General features: G+C 37.6%; 1 protein-coding gene across 1 annotated transcript; it reads right to left on the bottom strand.

Moving 5' to 3' along the window:
- Positions 1 to 323: 323 nt before the first annotated feature.
- LOC309701746 (CD276 antigen-like) lies at positions 324 to 18,485 on the bottom strand. The gene is made up of 9 exons (XM_082525962.1): positions 18,377 to 18,485; positions 17,088 to 17,348; positions 15,562 to 15,804; positions 15,243 to 15,371; positions 12,949 to 13,020; positions 1,533 to 1,883; positions 1,301 to 1,381; positions 821 to 936; positions 324 to 727 (listed from the first exon to the last, which is right to left on the bottom strand). The coding sequence occupies exons 1-9, from the start codon at positions 18,405 to 18,407 to the stop codon at positions 707 to 709; spliced, it is 1,305 nt and encodes a 434-aa protein (XP_082382088.1). The 5' UTR covers positions 18,408 to 18,485; the 3' UTR covers positions 324 to 706.
- Positions 18,486 to 19,010: the final 525 nt, after the last annotated feature.

Consider the following 19,010-nt stretch of genomic DNA (forward strand, 5'->3'; position numbering starts at 1 on the left):
TGTTTTACTTTCACAGCTCAAGTGGGGGAGGGGTCTCCTACAATCTACTCCTAAATTCACGACACAATCAGCCTTTATTATATTGAGGGCAGTATCAGTGTCTCTACAACAGTTCTACATTCTATGATAACACATTTCTAAACTCTAAATCAGCTAAATATTCTACACCTGCTCAAAGCACTTTAGTTATTACTGTAAAGTGACTGAAGGGCATTTTAAAGCTCACTAGATTAAAAAAAACATCTAACACTAAAAATATACTAAAATGTTTAAATCTAAAAATAGCTTTAAAACTAAAAATAGAAAACTTTACTTGATACCACTACAGCAAAACAAAACACAGAAAAGAACGTCGTCCTAAATGCTTCTCTGTGTCCTTGTACAGGTTTCCTCACATGAAAGTAACTTGGACAGAAGATTTGCTCAAACAGTCACGAAATGCTCTACAGCAGACCACTTCACGCTTTTGAAGTTTGATCCCAGAAGTCAACTTTGGCATCAATGATGGTTGTTGTTGTTTCTGTATGTTAACTGTCTTGTTTAAACCAGAGGTTCAGCGTGACTCCAAACAAATTACAGGACATTGTGAAATGCTCCTGCTGCAGATCCGCCGTATCCACATGAGGCTGGAAACGTTGTTAAAAAATTAAGTGAAGTGGGTGATGCTTTCACCTCTGTTAATGTTTCCAATTTGTCCAAGAGTCACCTATGAAGCGGCACTCGCAAGCTGGAGTAAGAAAGAACAGACACACAGTTTTCCTTCATTTCCATCCTTCAGCCATGAGGCAAATGCATAAAATCAAAGATTCAAGTCTTTTACATCTGTTTTTTGACACTTTGACTCAGCGAACCAACATCCTGCGACTGCGACACAGAGCACAATAAAAAAAACGCTGACCCCAAATGGGATCAGTCGGCTCCGACGGGACAAACCACCTGCCAGGAAAAAACAAACGGAGATGAGATCTACTGTAAGACACAACATGAATGTCACATGTATTACCAACTACCAAGCACATAAGTTACATAACAATGAGTTTGAATTACTGAGATATCACTGCTGATGGTCAGGACTGGTAGCTGTATTGCTTCACAGAAAGACAAGAGATCAGAGCTGCTTAAGGAAAGTACACTACACTTCCTGTATGTGCTTCAATTTAAGAGGTGCACATGTTAAGGACAACAAAGAGAGGGTGCCATTAGTGAGAGAAAACCACACCATAAAGATGATTTTGATCCAGCTGTAAACCGGTTATTTTAAGGCTTTTTAACTGTCTTGATTTGTTCCTCATGTTCTCACCTTTACTGTGAAACTCTTCTGCCAGATCAGGAGTTTGGAGAGTTTCAGGATGCAGTGGTGTCTCTGTTGTCACAGTTTTAGCTGAATTTAAGTTTGGCAGAACAGAAGATTTTAAATTATTTACAATATATTCAAATATTCTTTAATGAGCAAAAACAAGTTGTTGGTAAAATAACCCAAGTACGCAGTAAGTTTAAAACCAAACAACAAAAATCTTTTCAGTCTGACTCACCAACAATCAGATGAACAATTGAAGACTTTGTTTGACTCTTTAACTTTGGGATGAAACATCTGTATCTTCCTTCATCTTCTTGTGTCACATTAGTGATTCTTAGTGAGATGTTTCCTTCTCTCAGGCCGTCTGTGAACAACGCCGTCCTCCCGACGTACGATGGGATCTTCATGTCAGTCATCTCCCTGTTGTGCCTGTATAGATGTACATATTCCATATTACGATCAGGCCTCGACCACTCCACCGTCAGTCCCACCACGTTAAACTTTGGCTCTACGTGACACGGCAGGATGACATCATCACCTGGAGCAGCTACGATAGGCTGAGGAGATCCAACCACATGTAACTGACCTGAGGAGGAGAAAAATAAAGAAAATAAAGAAATACATCCTGCTGAAAACCAAGTTAAGTATTACAATTCAAAAAAATGTCTTTAATGATGTTAAAACTTTCCAGTGCGAAAATAACAACTTTCCATGAAATTATATCCAACTTTTTAGTATAAAATGTGACTAAGAGCAAACTTTACTTTGTACCACTTGATTCAGGAAAAGAAAAATCTTTAAACTGACACAGAAACTAGAAACTTCTATAGTGAAATGCTCAAACCTGACTAATAGATTCAGCTCAGTTATTTATGATTTAAACATCTGTTGCACTTTTTGTTTATGATTCCTCTTTGTGGAAATCTGAAATGAGAAATATCAGAAGATTTGATTTTAGCCGTTATTTCCGAGCACAATATATATAGGCCTGTATACGAAAAGAAATAGCTAAACTCTGATAGCATAATAATAAAAAAAATTGAGCTTCCTTTCTAAACCCCCAACATAACTTTACACAGAAGAGTAAGGCACAATTTTTGGTGCAGTATTTTTAGACTAATTTACACTTGAATACAGCGTCTGCTTTTATTTACAGTGTGAAACATCTGCAACATCAGCCAGTATAACAGACTGCTGCTACATCATCACTGAGTTTGCCACTGTTTTTAAATACTCCCATTAAATTATATAGCGGCAACTCTCGGTCCTTCTTTGCCGCTTCTGCAGAACGTAAAGTTTCTGACTTGTGCTCTTGTTAAGTCGCTTGGATGTCTTCCAGTAGCAAAAAACGAGGCGAAGGAAAAAAGGGGCAAAACATTTATTTTCCATACAAATCGAAAGGTACAAAACAAATGCCTCTGGTGGGAGCTCCGTTTGTATTCCCTTTATGTTACAACAAAAAATAACATTAAAAAAAACATCAAAAAACTGTTGCTCCACGTCCTGCTTGCTTACCTAACCTTTTACCCACGCCCGGGCCAAATACACACCCCTTTTACGACATCTATCAACACTTTACAACAACAACAACAGACTAACAAAGCAGGATTAATTTATGGAGCACAGCATATTACATTATAACATAAAATGATCAAGATTATAATAGAAACTTAAAGATCATGACAAATACTTAAATATGGCATGATGTAACTGAGTAAAATATTGGCCTGGACTTGGCTCCAACAAATTATATTTGTAACTAAAGCAAGTTTAATAATTTGCATCATTGACAGGCGCTCAAGGTGCATCGGAAACACTAGAAAAATACGACTAACATGAATTAAAGCTTAAACAAAACTGGACTCATATGGCAGAGCAATCTTACCTTCAACAGGTGAGAGAGCGAAAAGCAGCATAAAGGTGAGCTTTAAAGCTGAGAGAGACACACTGCACCTAAACTCTGCTACATCCATCTACAGTGTGTGAGACAGACGCTGACTGACAGCAGCTGATAAATACCAGTCTGTCTACTCTCTCTCCCTCCGCCCACTTCGCAACAATTTTAAAGCGCTGTCCCAGCCCCCCCCCCCCCCCCCCCCCCCCCCCCCGCCCCCTGTATTTACCTGTTTCCAGGTGCCATTAATAATAATAATAATAATAATAATAATAATAATAATAATAATAATAATAATAATAACAACACAAGATTGCATAAATGTTAGCAGGAATTTTAGTGCCAGAAAAACAGGAGGTTTTCTGCAACAGTAAAGGAAGCCTGAAAAACTCCAAGTCAAGTAACGGGAAATTCCTATTAATTACTGTCTGCTTGTTTAAAGTAAACAGTAAAAAGTTAACAGCCCACAAAAGTCAAAAGCAGCAGTTAGTTCCTCTTTATTTCACACACTGCTGTCGTGCAGCAAGAGTTGCACAAAAGCTGAATGACAGAGAAGAAGCAGCTCACCTGTTCAGACAGGAGCTTAATTAGCTGATCGTCACCACCATTCTCTTCATGCAGACGAGAAAAAATGATAAAACAGGCTGTTTTCTTCAGTAACATGAAGGAAGGAAGCGCTTCATGTGCGGCTCTGAGTCTGAAAGTGAAAATAAAATAATAAGAAGGAGCAGTTTCGTCATACTGACGTGGGTTTAGTTTCCATTTTGTCTACTCCCGCTTTTAAACATGTTTTAAAGTTTTAGTTATTCTAACTGTGTTTCCAGCGTAATAATCTTAATCCACACACATATTAATTCTCTTTACATCTTATCCAGTTCAGGGACCTGGTTCAGGGGAATTCAGAGAGAGGGTGGATGGAGTGAAGCTGATGACACAAGAGTGAGAGGTCTACACATCTACACCCACACTGTAGTGGGTAGGTGTAGATATCACAGCCAAAGTCAAAGACACAATTCAGCCTTAAACCAGGGCGATTTTAGCCCATTCAAAATGAATCAAAGCACCCCCAAAGATTTCTTACTTTTTTTGACAATATCTGCTGTTTGTGTGACACACTACTAAAAATATAAAAAGCATTCAGTACTTGGTTGAGACGTAACATTTTAACAAAAAAAGTATAGATACCCCCCACACCCCCACACCCCCCACATCCCAAATGGTTTGTTCCAGAGTTGCCTCCATTTTTATAATTTTTTTTAATCAATATTTTGCGCATTTGTACATTTCAAGGACTCTATTTTTGGAGTGTATTTTGTATGTATCTGTATTATATTATACATACACATTAAAAGTGAATCTCTGTCCAAAAAAATGCACTCAGTTTACTTCTTACTCATCATCATCTTACAGCATCATTCATCATTTTCCCCCTGTAATGAAGGTTAAATATGTATTTTTTCTATTCCAATCCATTCTTCTTTTGCAGCATTTAAATAACCTTGATCAGATTTGATGGTTTTGTTACAGACTGTGAAAAAGTGTTTTGCTTTTCTTTCACAAATATGGGAATTAAATTGTGTTAAAATGTACAAAACAGTGATGTCATGTTTTGTGACGAGGACCCAGGCACAGAGAGACTTGGCAAATTTAAGAATCTTATGATTTAATAAAGAAATTTGCAGACTTGCACAGAGATGGTAAAATGATGATGACTGATAACAGAGATGAGGACAACAGACGATGGGGACAGGGAGGAACAGGGGTTTAAATACACCAAGGAGACAGGCAAAGAGAACTCGAGACAACTGGAGACATTTAAGGATGCAGGGACTGACAGAGACAGGGAAGAAGTGTCATTGTGACGAGTAAAGTTTATCTTGCCTGGCTGGGCATGCAGCTCTCTGGGTGCTCACTTTTTAAAAAAAGTGATCTTTGCAAACATTTCTGGCACAACTTCACCTGTTTCCAAGATACATGGATGAAAAAATCACAATGCAGGAACTCCAGCAACACTTAAAGGGAAAAGGAACAACTTCACTGTCCACTTTTAAAACACGTCTTAAAACCCATTTTTACTCTTTGGCTTATGACACAGTCTGACCCTGATTTTATTGTTTTAATCTAATGTGCTGATTTTATTGTTTTAAATGTGTTTTTTTTTGTTTATATATATATACATATATATATATATATATATTTTACTTATCTTATTATTTTACATATTATTTTTTTAACATGCTCAATGTATCATGTTTGGCACGTCAAGTGTACAGCACTTTGTGTTCAGCTGGTGGCTGATCTGAAAGCGCTATATAAATAAATTGCTTGCTTGCTTGCTTACTGACTGACCAACGCCTTCCGGCTGTGACCTTGACCCTGATGAAGGCCACAACACGAAAATACGTTGGTCAGTCAATAAAGTTGTTCGTCTTCCTCCAAAAAGTGATCCTTAAAAAAATGACCAAAGATCATAGTTAATCTCCATGCTTTCTGAATTTTTTTCAGACTTTTTCTTTGAACACTGGCTGCTTTTTCACTTATTTTTCAGGCCAGTTCTTGTAAGCGGTATAGTCACAGGAATGTTTTTGTCTCTTAAGCAATACTGGTCTATGAAGGGTCCCAGCATGAAAAAGGGATCTAACTCAAGGGATGAACCAGTGTTTTGACTAAAAAAGACAAACAGACAACAAAGAACCAATTTAAATAGCATGTTTAGGCATTTTGTTACTAGCAACCTGTAAAACAAACGCCCAAAAACAAGCAAACAAAAAAAAATTGTTCCTAGTTTTATAGCTGAATCTATGATGAATCACCAAGGGTAGCACTGTTTATCAGGAATAAAGCTGTATTTTTGCACCAACAAGCTATTTTGTAAAAATACTATATTATTTAGCATGGTGTGCAGTGTTCTTCAAAAAAATATCTGAAACAATCTGAAAGGAATGTTCTCTGGAACATCAATAAGTGCCATTGCCGGATGGTGTGTTGCTGTGTCTCCCAGCACAGTCTGAGGAGCATGGAGCTGATTCCAGCAGACAGACAGTTACTCTAGGAAAGCTGGACAGGGAAATAGAAGGTCCTTAACCCATCAGCAGGACCATTACCTGCTCCTTTGTGCAAGGAGGAACAGGAGGAGCACTCCCAGAGCTACAGAATGACCTCAAGGAGGACACTGATATGAATGTCTCTGACCAAACAGTCCAAAACAGATTTCATGATGGTGGCCTGAGGGGCTGACGCCCTCTAGTGGGCCTGTGCCTATTAACTGGCACTGTGGAGCTCAACTGACATTTGCCTTAGGATACCAGAATTAGCATGGTTTGGAGTAGCCATGGAGAACGTTATGCTGCCTGTAACATCATTCAGCATAACCGGTTTTGTGGTCGGTCATCGATGGTCTGTGGAGGTATATCCATGCAGGCAGGAACATGCCCTGATGCTGTCCAGCATTCATACAAGCACATGGGGGGCCATACAAACTACTGAGTACCATTTTTAGATGATGCAATGAAATGTCAGCCTACCACATATTTTTTCTGCTTTGATTTTTAGGTTGTTCTTTGTAGTTTTATCATTTTCATTTCCATCAAACAATCATTTAGTCCCTAATGCATTACCCAGTCCACATGAGAGTAGATATCCAGCATCATCTTTGGTCTGTCACAACTGTAGGTCTCTCACTTTCCAACATCCAAAGATGCTCTGCATTCAGATCTGGTGACTGGAGGCCATTGGAGTGTTTTCCAGTCTTCTGTTGTCTACTTTTGGTGAGTCCATGTGAAATGTAGTCTTAGTTTCTTGTTCTTAGCTGAAAGGTGGGGTCCCCAGAATGGTCTTCTGCTCCGGTAGCCTATCTGCTTCAAGGTCAGGTGTGTTGTGCTTTCAGAGATGCTCTTCTGCAGTAGCTTCTTTGTAATGAACAGTCAGGTGAGTTAATTTCCTGCTCACTGGATATTTTCTCAATGTTTGCTGTCTTGACCGTGTCTACGTGCCTAAATGCTTTGAGTTGTTGCTGATGTATTTGGCTGATTAGATATTTGGATTACTGTGACTAGCTGTGGAAGAGGTGTACCTAATAAAGTGGCTGCTGAATGTATGTAGCTGACTTTATTGGACTGTACAGTAATTGGTCCGATGTTCTCAGGTTGTATATATTTTCCTTATCTCTTTTCTGATAAATATAGTTTCACATGTTTTACTTTAACTTTTCATCAGTTTTGTAAAGTTTCAGAAAATCCTTCAGATCTGATTTTTGTTTCTGAAAATATGTTACTCTACAGGACGCCTACATTTTTGCAGAACTCTCTCTAAAGTCAGAAAGGTTTTGAGAAAAAAGTGTGGTGAAAGGTTTTTCTCTATTCATCATCGAGTTGAAGTCAATTATTGAATGTTCATTTGGCAATTTGTTTAGTATCTTCTGCACAGGCGAGTCTGTGTTATGAAAAATGCCCTGACTGTTTTGAGAACTGCATGAAGAGTGGTGAGATTGGCAAATCGACTGAATTGTCCAAATCTGAACATCTTCAGCTCGGCCTTCTGTCGTTCTGTCAGCGCCATCGTCTCCAAACCATAAATCATAGCAGGCTTCACTACCACCTCATGAACCTTCCCTTTCACTCTTGCTGCTCTCCTTCTGCCACAACTCAAACCTAAAACTCATCATCCCCCAAAACAACATGAGCAACAATATCATATTTTTAATCATGATATTTATTTATTTATTTATTTATTTATTTATTTTGTAGTTGTGATTTTAAACAAACAAACATGTCACCACTCAAGTGCTTGAAACTTCAAAAACACAAAGAAATCCAATTTTGGAAATGACCACTAGGGGGCAGAGTCTATCAGCCTTCAGTTAATCCAAAATGCTGCAGCAAGAGTACTGACAGGGACCAGAAAGAGAGAGCATATTTCTCCTGTTTTGGCTTCCCTTCATTGGCTTCCTGTTAAATCCAGAATTGAATTCAAAATTCTGCTCCTCACATACAAGGTCTTAAATAATCAGGCCCCATCTTATCTTAATGACCTTGTAGTACCATATCACCCTATTAGAGCACTTCGCTCTCGCTCTGCAGGCCTACTTGTTGTTCCTAGAGTATTTAAAAGTAGAATGGGAGGGAGAGCCTTCAGTTTTCAGGCCCCTCTTCTGTGGAACCAGCTTCCAGTTTGGATTCAGGAGACAGACACTATCTCTACTTTCAAGATTAGGCTTAAAACTTTCCTTTTTGCTAAAGCATATAGTTAGGGCTGGACCAGGTGACCCTGAATCCTCCCTTAGTTATGCTGCAATAGGTGTAGGCTGCTGGGGGATTTCCATGATGCATTGAGTTTTTCCTTTCCAGTCACCTTTCTCACTCACTATGTATTAATAGACCTCTCTGCATTGAATCATATCTGTTATTAACCTCTGTCTCTCTTCCACAGCATGTCTTTATCCTGCCTTCCTTCTCTCACCCCAACCGGTCGCAGCAGATGGCCGCCCCTCCCTGAGCCTGGTTCTCTCTGTATATTGTACGATCTACTGTACAATATAAAGCGCCTTGAGGAGAATGTTGTTGTGATTTGGCATTATAAAAATAAAATTGAATTGAATTGAATTAGAGTCATTTTCCATTTCAGAATGGTGCCACACTGTGAAACGATGATTATAGGTGAAGATTTCACAGATTGTAGTTTCACCTGAAAAGTTTTTTTTTTTTGTATTATTGTAGAGTCTTTACCTTACAGTATAAAGCACATTAAAGCAACTGCTGTTGCTGTGATTTGGATGTAAAAATAAAATTTAAAAATTAAAATTAAAAAGTGAAGCCAGCTTGTGCCTCATTAAAGTCTCCTGCCGTCTCAGCCTTTTATCTTTTACTAGAAAAAATACTTCAGACGTGGGCGCGAATGGTGACTTTATACTGTCAAAATCAATGCGACTCTTAGAAATGACCTCAATAGATGTGAGGTTGCAGAGCTCGCCTTTTAATGTAAATAAATGAACTTATAATTAAATCTTGTACTGTGTTAGTTTTTAATCACATGACATTAGAGTCAAGCAAGAAATAGTTTTTAAATATTTGTTTTGTTTTTGTCTTAAAATGTCGCACAAGCTGAGGTTTCAGACTGAAACTGTGTTTGCACTTTCATTCAGTAAACTGGTTCTTTGCTCTGACAGACCACCAAATTAAAATGGAAGGACAACATTTATATTTACATATCTTATTTATTTAGACCACAGATTTGCTCTTTTTAAAGTAAATATTAAACAACTTTATGACAAAATAATTCATCATCTTTGAGGGCTGCAGTGAGCTACAGGGAAAGTACAAGAAACTTATATTCACCTGACTATCATATGACAGACTCAGGGTTAAATAATAAAACAACAGAAGCTTGGCACCTGAAAAAACTGGAAACAATGCAATAGAAAAACAGCTTTGTCATGACTTGCTTTCATTAGTATGATGAAAAGATAGTTCTAGGACACGTGGATTGAGTTTCCTCTCACATGGAGAAGCCTGAGGCAAACAAGTGGATGAGTCAGTGTTTGCGGGAAAGTACAAAGCATAAATTCAGTGATTTAAAGATATAAATGGTAAAATTGAAGAAGTTTTAAATGCAGTTGAAACAATGATTAAATGAAAACCACATTTCTAAAAACCTGATTAAAATTAGAGCCTGACAGGATCTGTTGATGAGCTCTGAGTATCTGAATGAAATCAGATACAGTGGAAAGAAGGAACAGGAAGTGAGCTAATCATGAGTAAATTAGTGGGAAGTCCCTGTCTGCTCAGTTTCTATAAACAGATCGACACATAATAAACATATTAAGGAAGTTTCACTTGTACACGTGAAAGCAGAAACTGTAATGAGAAATTACAAGGGACTGGCTCAGTCGGGTAATTCTGGAGTACATTTTCCAGTTTTCTACTTTCCGAGCTTCATTCATAGCAGTAGAACAGGTTACTCAATACACCGCTGAAAAACAGAAACTGAGCACTCTCTCATTCACTTCTTCAACTGCCAAGCTGGAAGCGTTTGTTTGTTATTCATGAGTTATATAAAAAATTAATTTAAAAAAATCACAAGCAAAAAAATGACAAAAAGAATAAACAATAAATAGTTTAAGAACAAAAGTCTATGATTTTACAGCAGTGCATGCAAAACAAGCGGGTCTTCAGCTGCAGCAGGACTCGGCTCAGTTTACATTTACAGTTTTTATACATGAAGACGAAACAAAAATAGATCCCAGCACAGACTCTGATGCCTCCGCTCAGCTGGCTGCTGGTTTGATTGTTGAATAGAAAGTTGCTTCAGAATCTGTTTCTGCTAAAGACACAAAGATGCAAACTGTTAAACTACTAACAACATGCAGACATTAAAGTTCAACTACACTTCATCACATGCTATACATTTTTAAAACATCTACTTGCAGTGACACCAGGCAGTGTGGGCTTTCTTTGTTTCACGCTTCATTTTTCAGTGACTCTCACACAGTATGAAGGGGGTGTCCCCGCCCCCTTAAAATATAACTGCCTCTAGATTCAGCGCTGAAGTGTTGCAGTGAATCAGTACTCACTTGTAGTAATGGGCAATTCTTTATAATGAATACTTTTACTGTAAGCACTGCATACATTTTGATGCTAAAACATTTTTAACATTATTATTAAGGAAGATCTTTGTGTACCAATAATAGGAAATGCAGTAAGTCTTTACATTTAAAAGAATCTCTGTGATGGTACAGGACACAGCAGTCATTTATAAGCCACTTTTCTCTGTTTCTGTCACTAAGACACGTCATGGCCTGGTAGAGGAACCAAATGCAAGGCGCTGAGGGAGGCTGAGCAATGACCAGAAAGTAAAGTTAGTACTCCATGTGAAAAATCCCTAAAATGCATTTAAAGGAGAGAGGACAGAGTTCAGCCTGTCTTATATGGAAAATGGACGCAATGATGCAGTGAAACGTGCAAACATAGAATCACAGTATATTAGGCAATGAAAGCTTGTACAGGTCTTACAAAGTTGAAGGTTGTGTTATTCCTCAACACAGCCTGAACTCTGCAGCGTTCTTGTTTCTTTACGTCATCTTCAGGAATAGTTCTCCGGGCTTCTTGAAGGACATTCAAAGCTCTTCTTTAGATGTTGTCTACCTTTATATGATCCCGTACTTCAACAATGTTGAGGCCTGGGCTCAGGGAGGCGAGTCCATGACTGACAGTGTTTCTTTGTGTGTTTTTCTAACACTCTGTTTCTAATGCATTGTCAGTGTTTGGGATCATTGCCATGCTGAAAAATGAAGTTGCTGCCTTTGAGATGCTTTTCAGATGTAGTGGATCAAAACCTGATGGTATTTTTTCTGTATTCATAATTCCAGCAGTTTTGACAAGATCTCCAAAACACTGGCTGAAGTGAAATGAAAAACCATGAGGAAGCTTTACAGGTGGCTGTAGACACTCACTGTACCTCTCTCACGACTTCCACTGTACATACTGATGACAGTTTGAACCAAATATTTTAATTTGGGATTCACTCCATCACTTCCTGTTTTCCTACCTTAAGAATGGGTTCTTGATGGCAGCCCTACCACTTAACACCAATTCTGATGAGGCATCAGTAAATGTGCAGAGATTTCCAAGATTTTCGGCTAATGGTTCTTTGGGAAGCATCGTGTTGGTGCAAAAATGCTGTGTTTCTCAAACTGTGTTATCTTTGGCATTTTTGTAGAATCTGATGACAAAATGGGAATATTTATGTGCAACAAAGATGCAATTAAAAATGTGTTCTTTGCTAATCCTTTGTTATGTGTTGACACATCAGTGGGTTAGGTTCCTTATACTTCAGTAATTAATAGTTGAGTCAAGTAGCTTAACAAATAAAAAACACATTCCCCTAAAAAATTAAAATAAATAAAAAAAATTAAAAAGAGTGAAAAAGCAGCCAGTGTCCAAAAGAAATATTTGAAAGACGTTCAGAAAGCCTGGAGAACTACTGCTCAAGACCGCTTTGAGAAAGATTACAGGGAAGTCTGACCCCTTGGAAACCAAATATAAAAAAATTAGGTTAGCTCAGGACTTTTGCACAGCACTGTATACTATCTTGCCACACTGTGTCATATTGTGACTTTAAATCGGGGCCCTAAATGTCAAATATGAGTAGTCTCTCCTCATGGTAGGGGGGACTAAGATGCGAGGAGAGGAGCATAGGAGAATAATGAGCAATGCCCATAGACCAGGCAGAAGTAAACCCGGAGAAACTAAATATAGTAACATTTAAATAGAAACCAAAAGTCATTAAACGCAACAATCTGGGAACACAACAGATTTTGATGATATTTTTATTACTCATGGGTGCTCTCTGTCTGGTTTTTATCCCCCCGACCACAAGTGAAACCACATTTTTAGAACTCTCTGAACCCCCTGTGAGCCACCCACCTGTATTTGTTTCTTTCTATGTTTAGTTATCGTTTGTATCTTATTATGTGCTGATACTCCACTGACTCTATAAATCATTAACAAAATGAAACTTGTTCGTGTGCTTCCTTGATAACGACTGATACTCTTGTGTCATTAAACAATGAGGTCGTAGTTTCATGCAGACGTTTACACTTGACTCAAAGATCAAAGAAGTTTCACTCATGACCAAATAACATAGCACAAATAAAGTCTTTATAACTTTCCACAAAAGGGAAAAACTGAGGTAATATAAATAACATACATATGCCTCAGGCTCTTGTGTACGTGTGGGAAAAGAGCTCTGCATGTGTTTTTACCTTTGTCACTTTTTGGCTGCACTTCCGGTACGATGGTGACATCAGTGTAGGAAACATCAGGGTCAGTTTCACCTGCAGCACAACACTTCTCACTGTTAAACATCTGCTTGGAAATATGATTCTCGACCATAAAACAACCATGTAAAAAGTTAAACATATGTAGCTCTCTGCTACATGTAATCGATCTCATCTCTTCTCTCTCTGAATTTAAAAGTCTTCTTAAAACATATTTATTCGCTGAAGCCTTTGGCATTGATTAGAGGGGTTGACTCAATTTGTTTTGACATGTTTCAATTTATTTTTGTTTTTTAGTTATTTATTTTATCTTATCTCATTTTAATTTTCTTTACTTATGCTTTTAGCATGTACAGCACTTTGTGAACTCTGGTTTTATGTTAAAGTGCTTTATAAATAAAGGTGGTATGGTATATAGTTTGTTCGGTTAAATCACTAAATATAGATCAGCTTAGTAAAGAGAGAACATCACAGAAAACCATTTGTAATGTAAATCCTGCTGTTGATTCATCAAAATTAGATTCTTAAAGCTGTAGCGCTCTTCCAGGTTTTTGTCTTCAGTGACCTGCTTTTACATGACACTCTCTGTTTTACCAGGAAACATCTGCTGCTTTTTTATGCTGTCTCCCAACAATGAGCTCTCAGCGATGCATAAACTCCTGCAGATACAGACGAGGAAGTTCAGTTAAGGCTTGCAGTGTGAGCAGGAAGCTGGACTACCCGAAAGAAACCCACACAGGGAGAACATGTGCAGTATTTACATAAACCTGTAAAAGTGTGGGGGAGGGTTTGATAGTTTCATAGTCTAATACTACAAGTATTATTTTTGGTCTTACAGTTATGTCTAAACACACCAGAACCAACAACGACCCGATTACTTTCTGATTGTGTTTTTTCACACAGGCCCTCTGTTTTGACCCAAATCAAACAAATACAACATAAACGGTTTCTGTGCAGCGAGTTTCAACACTTTCATCATACAAATAGTGACTAATCAGAGATCAGATCTGCAGTGAGCTCATGAAACACAAAGACATACCAAGGAGATCGAACAGCTGATAACACAGAAGAATATGTAAGACACGATGCACTCATACTTTTTTACGTTAGTCGCACCACTGTGTTTTAAGTATATCAGCTCATGTATGTACCGGCCTGTGTTAAAACCATGTCTGGTGCCAACAATTGACCCAAAATCTTCAATCAGAAAGGGGAAGATATGAACAAAGCGAAAGTACATGGCTTTTGCAAAATAACCACAACGAAACGCAGCAAAACACATTTTTGATGTGGAAAATAATAACTAAGAATCATATCAACACTCAGCAAAATCAAAAATAGTCCAATGACTAGCCCAGTTTCATTACAGCCCTTCTAAGAAAGTGTTTGTTAAGTGTATATAAACAGTACACATGAGAAATATTAAATCATCATTTTAAATTGATTTAATCACATTTTTAAAATGTGCATTTATATTTATATTGTGAGCAAAAGATGTCTTCTTTTTTTTAAGTTCAAAAATAAATTTGGGAGGATCTAAAACCTGAAAGATTGTTCTTTTATCTTTTGAAAGGCAAAGTTAATTGGTCTGCTAGAAATGAATAGAAACTATGCGGGAAATGACGCTCTCAGTCACCTTTGTTTAGACTGTATCATCATTTTTAAGATGTTTTATTGGTTGTTAAGCTTAAGAGTGTAAAAGCTAGCACCAAGATTTAAAAAAGGCATCAAAGACACTGTTTACATCCGATCACTTTTTAAGTTTCAATATTCTCATTTTACTAAATAAAGAGCCACAAAGGTTCAGTTTGCAGAGATGCGCTGATACTTGCATGTGATGACTACGCACATATAATTTTCTTCTGGAAATTTGCATAATCTGACTCTTTGAAACTGCAGGGTGTTATCTGATGTGACACAACCCTCCCAGAAATGCCATCCAGGGGAAAATAATCGACTAAATCAAATACGCGGTTCTGCTGCTGTGACAGCTGAAAGAACAACAGATAAACTTACTCTTTATCGCCACGCTGAAAAACGAACAGTTAATCTCTTTGAAACTTATAATATAATCTTAATATGTACATAGTTTCATAAAGTAAAGTACCTTAATTTATTGGAAACTTAGGGCACTCTAACCAGCAGTGCACTTTTGGATTTTAGAGGCGGGATTCTGTATGAGAAATTGAACGATATAAACTGTGTGTTTACAGTAACTAAAGAATATGACTGTAAGTGCAAAGCTGTGGCTAACAGATATACTTCAAAAACAGACTGACCTTTGTGGTTCCTCCAGAGGTAGAACAGCAGCACCAGCACAACCAACACCACAGCCAGCGAGAGGCAGACACCCACCACAGGAAGCACAACATACATAGGAGGGGAGTGAAAAGATTTGGGCCGCCCAGCTTAAACACAATAGAAAACAGAAACCACAGTTTGTTCTTGATGCAAACGCAACAACAAGCTTGGGCTATCGCGTTGGTAGACTGTGATCTCTGTGCTACGCTCAAATAGAAGCACCAACCAAAGTGGAAACAGAAGTTATATCTACTGTGTGAAAAAGTTTGTTTCCTTTTTACTTTTCAGTCCTCTCACCTGTGACAGACAGCCAGCTGTCCGGTGATTCTCCGCTACCAGAGATGGTACACTTGTAGAAACCTTCATCAGACTTTGAAACTTTGAGGATGGTCATGATTCCTGTAGAGCTGTTCCTGATGAGGTGGCCATCTTTATAAAATTCAGCTGGGATAAAAGAAGTCGGTTTATCCATGCAGCGCAGAGTTGCAGCATCGCCCTCCTGCAGAGGATGGACCGGACTCTCCAGGATCACAGAGCCTCCTGAACAACAGCATGACAGAAATGATCAATTAGTTAGTTTTAAGGTGACTCAAAGCTTCAGTTAAAAAAAAAAAACTGAAATCAAACATAGTCAATCCAAACTATCCTTCTTCCTTAAACCAAGACATAGTCCAGATCAGATAAGCTCAAAATGAAAAAAACTTCCTCCTCAACATCTGTCATGTTTGAATGAATTCAGCTATTTCAGCCATTCAGATGCCATTTTAAGTTACTACTGCATTTAACAGCTTTTCATTTCATTACACATAGCGATAAATTTCACTAATGTATCCTTTTTGCTTACCGAGCTAGATTTTTAGTTCTAAATATTAATTTGCATTTTTATCCAAACATTTTAACTGGCAGGGCATACTTTTAGGTCAATAATTTATAACTTTTTGTTCATAATTTTAGCTAGCTCCAGCATTTCATCAATAATTATTGATTATGCGAAGCTATGATATTAAATAAAAGCTTTAACTGTTAGCCATGCTTGGAATAAGCTTTGTCCATGCACTAATATCTAAATGACCCTTATTGCAGTACTTTAATTCAAAACCCATTAGAGTCTGCCATTAGATTTTCTGCTAATTTCTTTAGCTAACTGCAGGTGTTGAGTTATCCTTTACATGTTTCACCCAGTTACTCCAGAACTACACCCTCTGGTTAGCATGCTTGTACCCCATGATACAAGTTTTTGTTTATTTTGAACTAAATGATTTATGCTAAGCTAACAGGGTGCAGGTTCTAGCTTTATATTAGATATTTAAAGAAGTAAAACAATAATACTGCTCTTTTCTGTATTTTAGCAAAAGTCTGTTTTTTGAATCTGCTTGTTTGCTATCAGGAGGCCACAGTCAGTATTAATATGAGACAATGGATAAGAAGTCATTTGGCTGGAAAACATAAATGAGGTTTGTAGCTGTTTCAACAAATCCTCATGTCAGGCTTCTCATGGTGTATATTCTCATGGTGCATATTTATAACATAAAGTGACCCACTATAACGGTTACTGGTTGGATTTCCCTGAAATTTGATGCATTAATTTAAATACCCTCAGTCCACTCGGTGACATTTTCTATTAGGTTCAAATCTGTGTTGATTGGTGCTTAATTCTAATTAGAAATTTTTCACTATTTTAATATGCTAAACTTCATAAACCTGCTGAACATCCCACCAGCATGTTGGTGTCATATTTCAATCAAAACTCTGCAAAGAGAACTATCTGTAATCTGGCTTTTAAATCCAAATGACGGCCTCTTCAATTTAGTACTTAAACTCACCGGTCACAGTGATGTTGACAGCTTCACTGCAGGCTCCAGCTCCAGAGTCACACCAGTACAATCCACTGTCTGATGGGTAAGCATCTTGAAGGAAGCAGTTTGATTCATTTTTTGTGCCCCAGTGTTTGGAACACTCTTCATTTGTTTTTGTTGACGTGTTTCTCTTTATTGTCCAATTAGAGTTTTTAAGCTCTCCACAGCTCAGTGTAACAGGATCGTACTTGAAGAACTGAGATCTGTTGGGAAAGATACTCAAAGTGGCTGAAAGAAACAGAGAAAGAAACAACAAACAGAAAGGTGAAAAACAATTAAATACTTTTACAATAACAGATATAAGGTTTGAGCTATAAGGTAGTCACCACCACCTAAAACTGAGTCTAGCTGCTCTTGAAGCTGCTGTAGCATCTGTTCTGTGAAAATTCTCTACCAAACACTGATGAGAAGGTGCTTCCCTCCATTGTCGTGGGTGAACAGAAACCAAATGAGTGTAGAGTATTTGCAATTAATAATGCTAAATGGTTTCCACCAGTTGCTGTTTCATGAAACAACAATGCACTGTAAAATCAAAAGAAACACAACTGACACCATTTGTCTCCTCTTTGCAGCTCTGTTACGTGACATATGTAATGAAAGCTTCACATATTACCCACAAAACAGATACATCTGCATCTCCTGTTACAAGGTTTCATATGAAACACATGTGGGGTTTTTGAACGATGCTCTTTATGGGTGAATATGTGATCTGTATCAGGATGTCAGAGTGCAAATACGGTTTTATGCCCTAATTAAATGCTCAGCTGCAATTCTTTTTATTTTGTCTGTGTCTATTGTATTATTTACCTCATGAGCACATCAATAATTAATTAGCATTTGCTTAATTTCACTTCATTATCTAAAAACAACTTCATAGGTAAATTAACTCAAATTAATAAAATATGAAGCAAAACTTCTGTAGTTAGAAACTACATTAAAATACTGAAGCTGTAAACTGAACACAGATAGCAATAAAATGTAAGAAGTTTAGCAACAATGAGGCAACTTTTTGCTTGTAAGATGGTTTAACGATTTTAAAGATTATAAAGTAACAATTACCTTGTAATATCAAAAAATCACAAAGCTTGCAGTTTATTGTAAAGTATGTTTGAATTCATGTGAATTACAAAAACTTGATTTCTCTTTAATGTTATGAAAAGATCAAAGGCTGAACTATTAATCCATCTGTTCATTAAAGCCAAAAGCTAAAGCCCACACACAGACTCACTGGAGACTTGACACATTCTAGTACTCACCCATAATTGTGCACAGAGCTGTGATCTCCATGCTGCTTGGCTGGTGTTCGACTCTCAGACTGAAGAGTTTCGGAGGGGCTGCATCACACCTCAGTGCTGACTTAGTGAAAAAGACAATTATGCAGGATGTATGTCACAGTTTTATTTTTGAAACCACAAATGCAAAATGTTTACGTTCTTCACCCTGAAGACCTGAAGTATATTAATAATGTATTAGACCTGAATCAAAACAGCCCTGAGATTCATGCAGAAAAACTTAAATCTTGAATAACAATCTTCAAACATTGCATAAAACTTAGAGAAGAAATTTAATTATTTTGATGTCTGGAAGTATGTTACTGTTATATTAAAGTTGCATTTGTTGATTTGTGCAGTTTGCACATGCAAGTTGCAAAAGAAGTTTCATGTCACAAGACTTTGGAAGTGAGTCAGGTTACTGGCAGGATTTTGGTAAGAAAAGCAGATATCCCCTAAAGTTTTTTTTGTTTTTGTTTGGTTTTTCAATAATGGCACAACTAAAAGCATTTCCCTCAGCGCCCCCAAAAACTCCAGATTTGACTTCATTAGGTAATTGTAACGCAGGGTTTGCCAGCAAAATTCCCAGAGCGCCTGGCTTGATGAGGCTCACTATCAC

This window comes from Aulonocara stuartgranti (genome assembly GCF_965226115.1).
Source record: "Aulonocara stuartgranti genome assembly, chromosome: 3".
NCBI lineage: Eukaryota > Metazoa > Chordata > Actinopteri > Cichliformes > Cichlidae > Aulonocara > Aulonocara stuartgranti.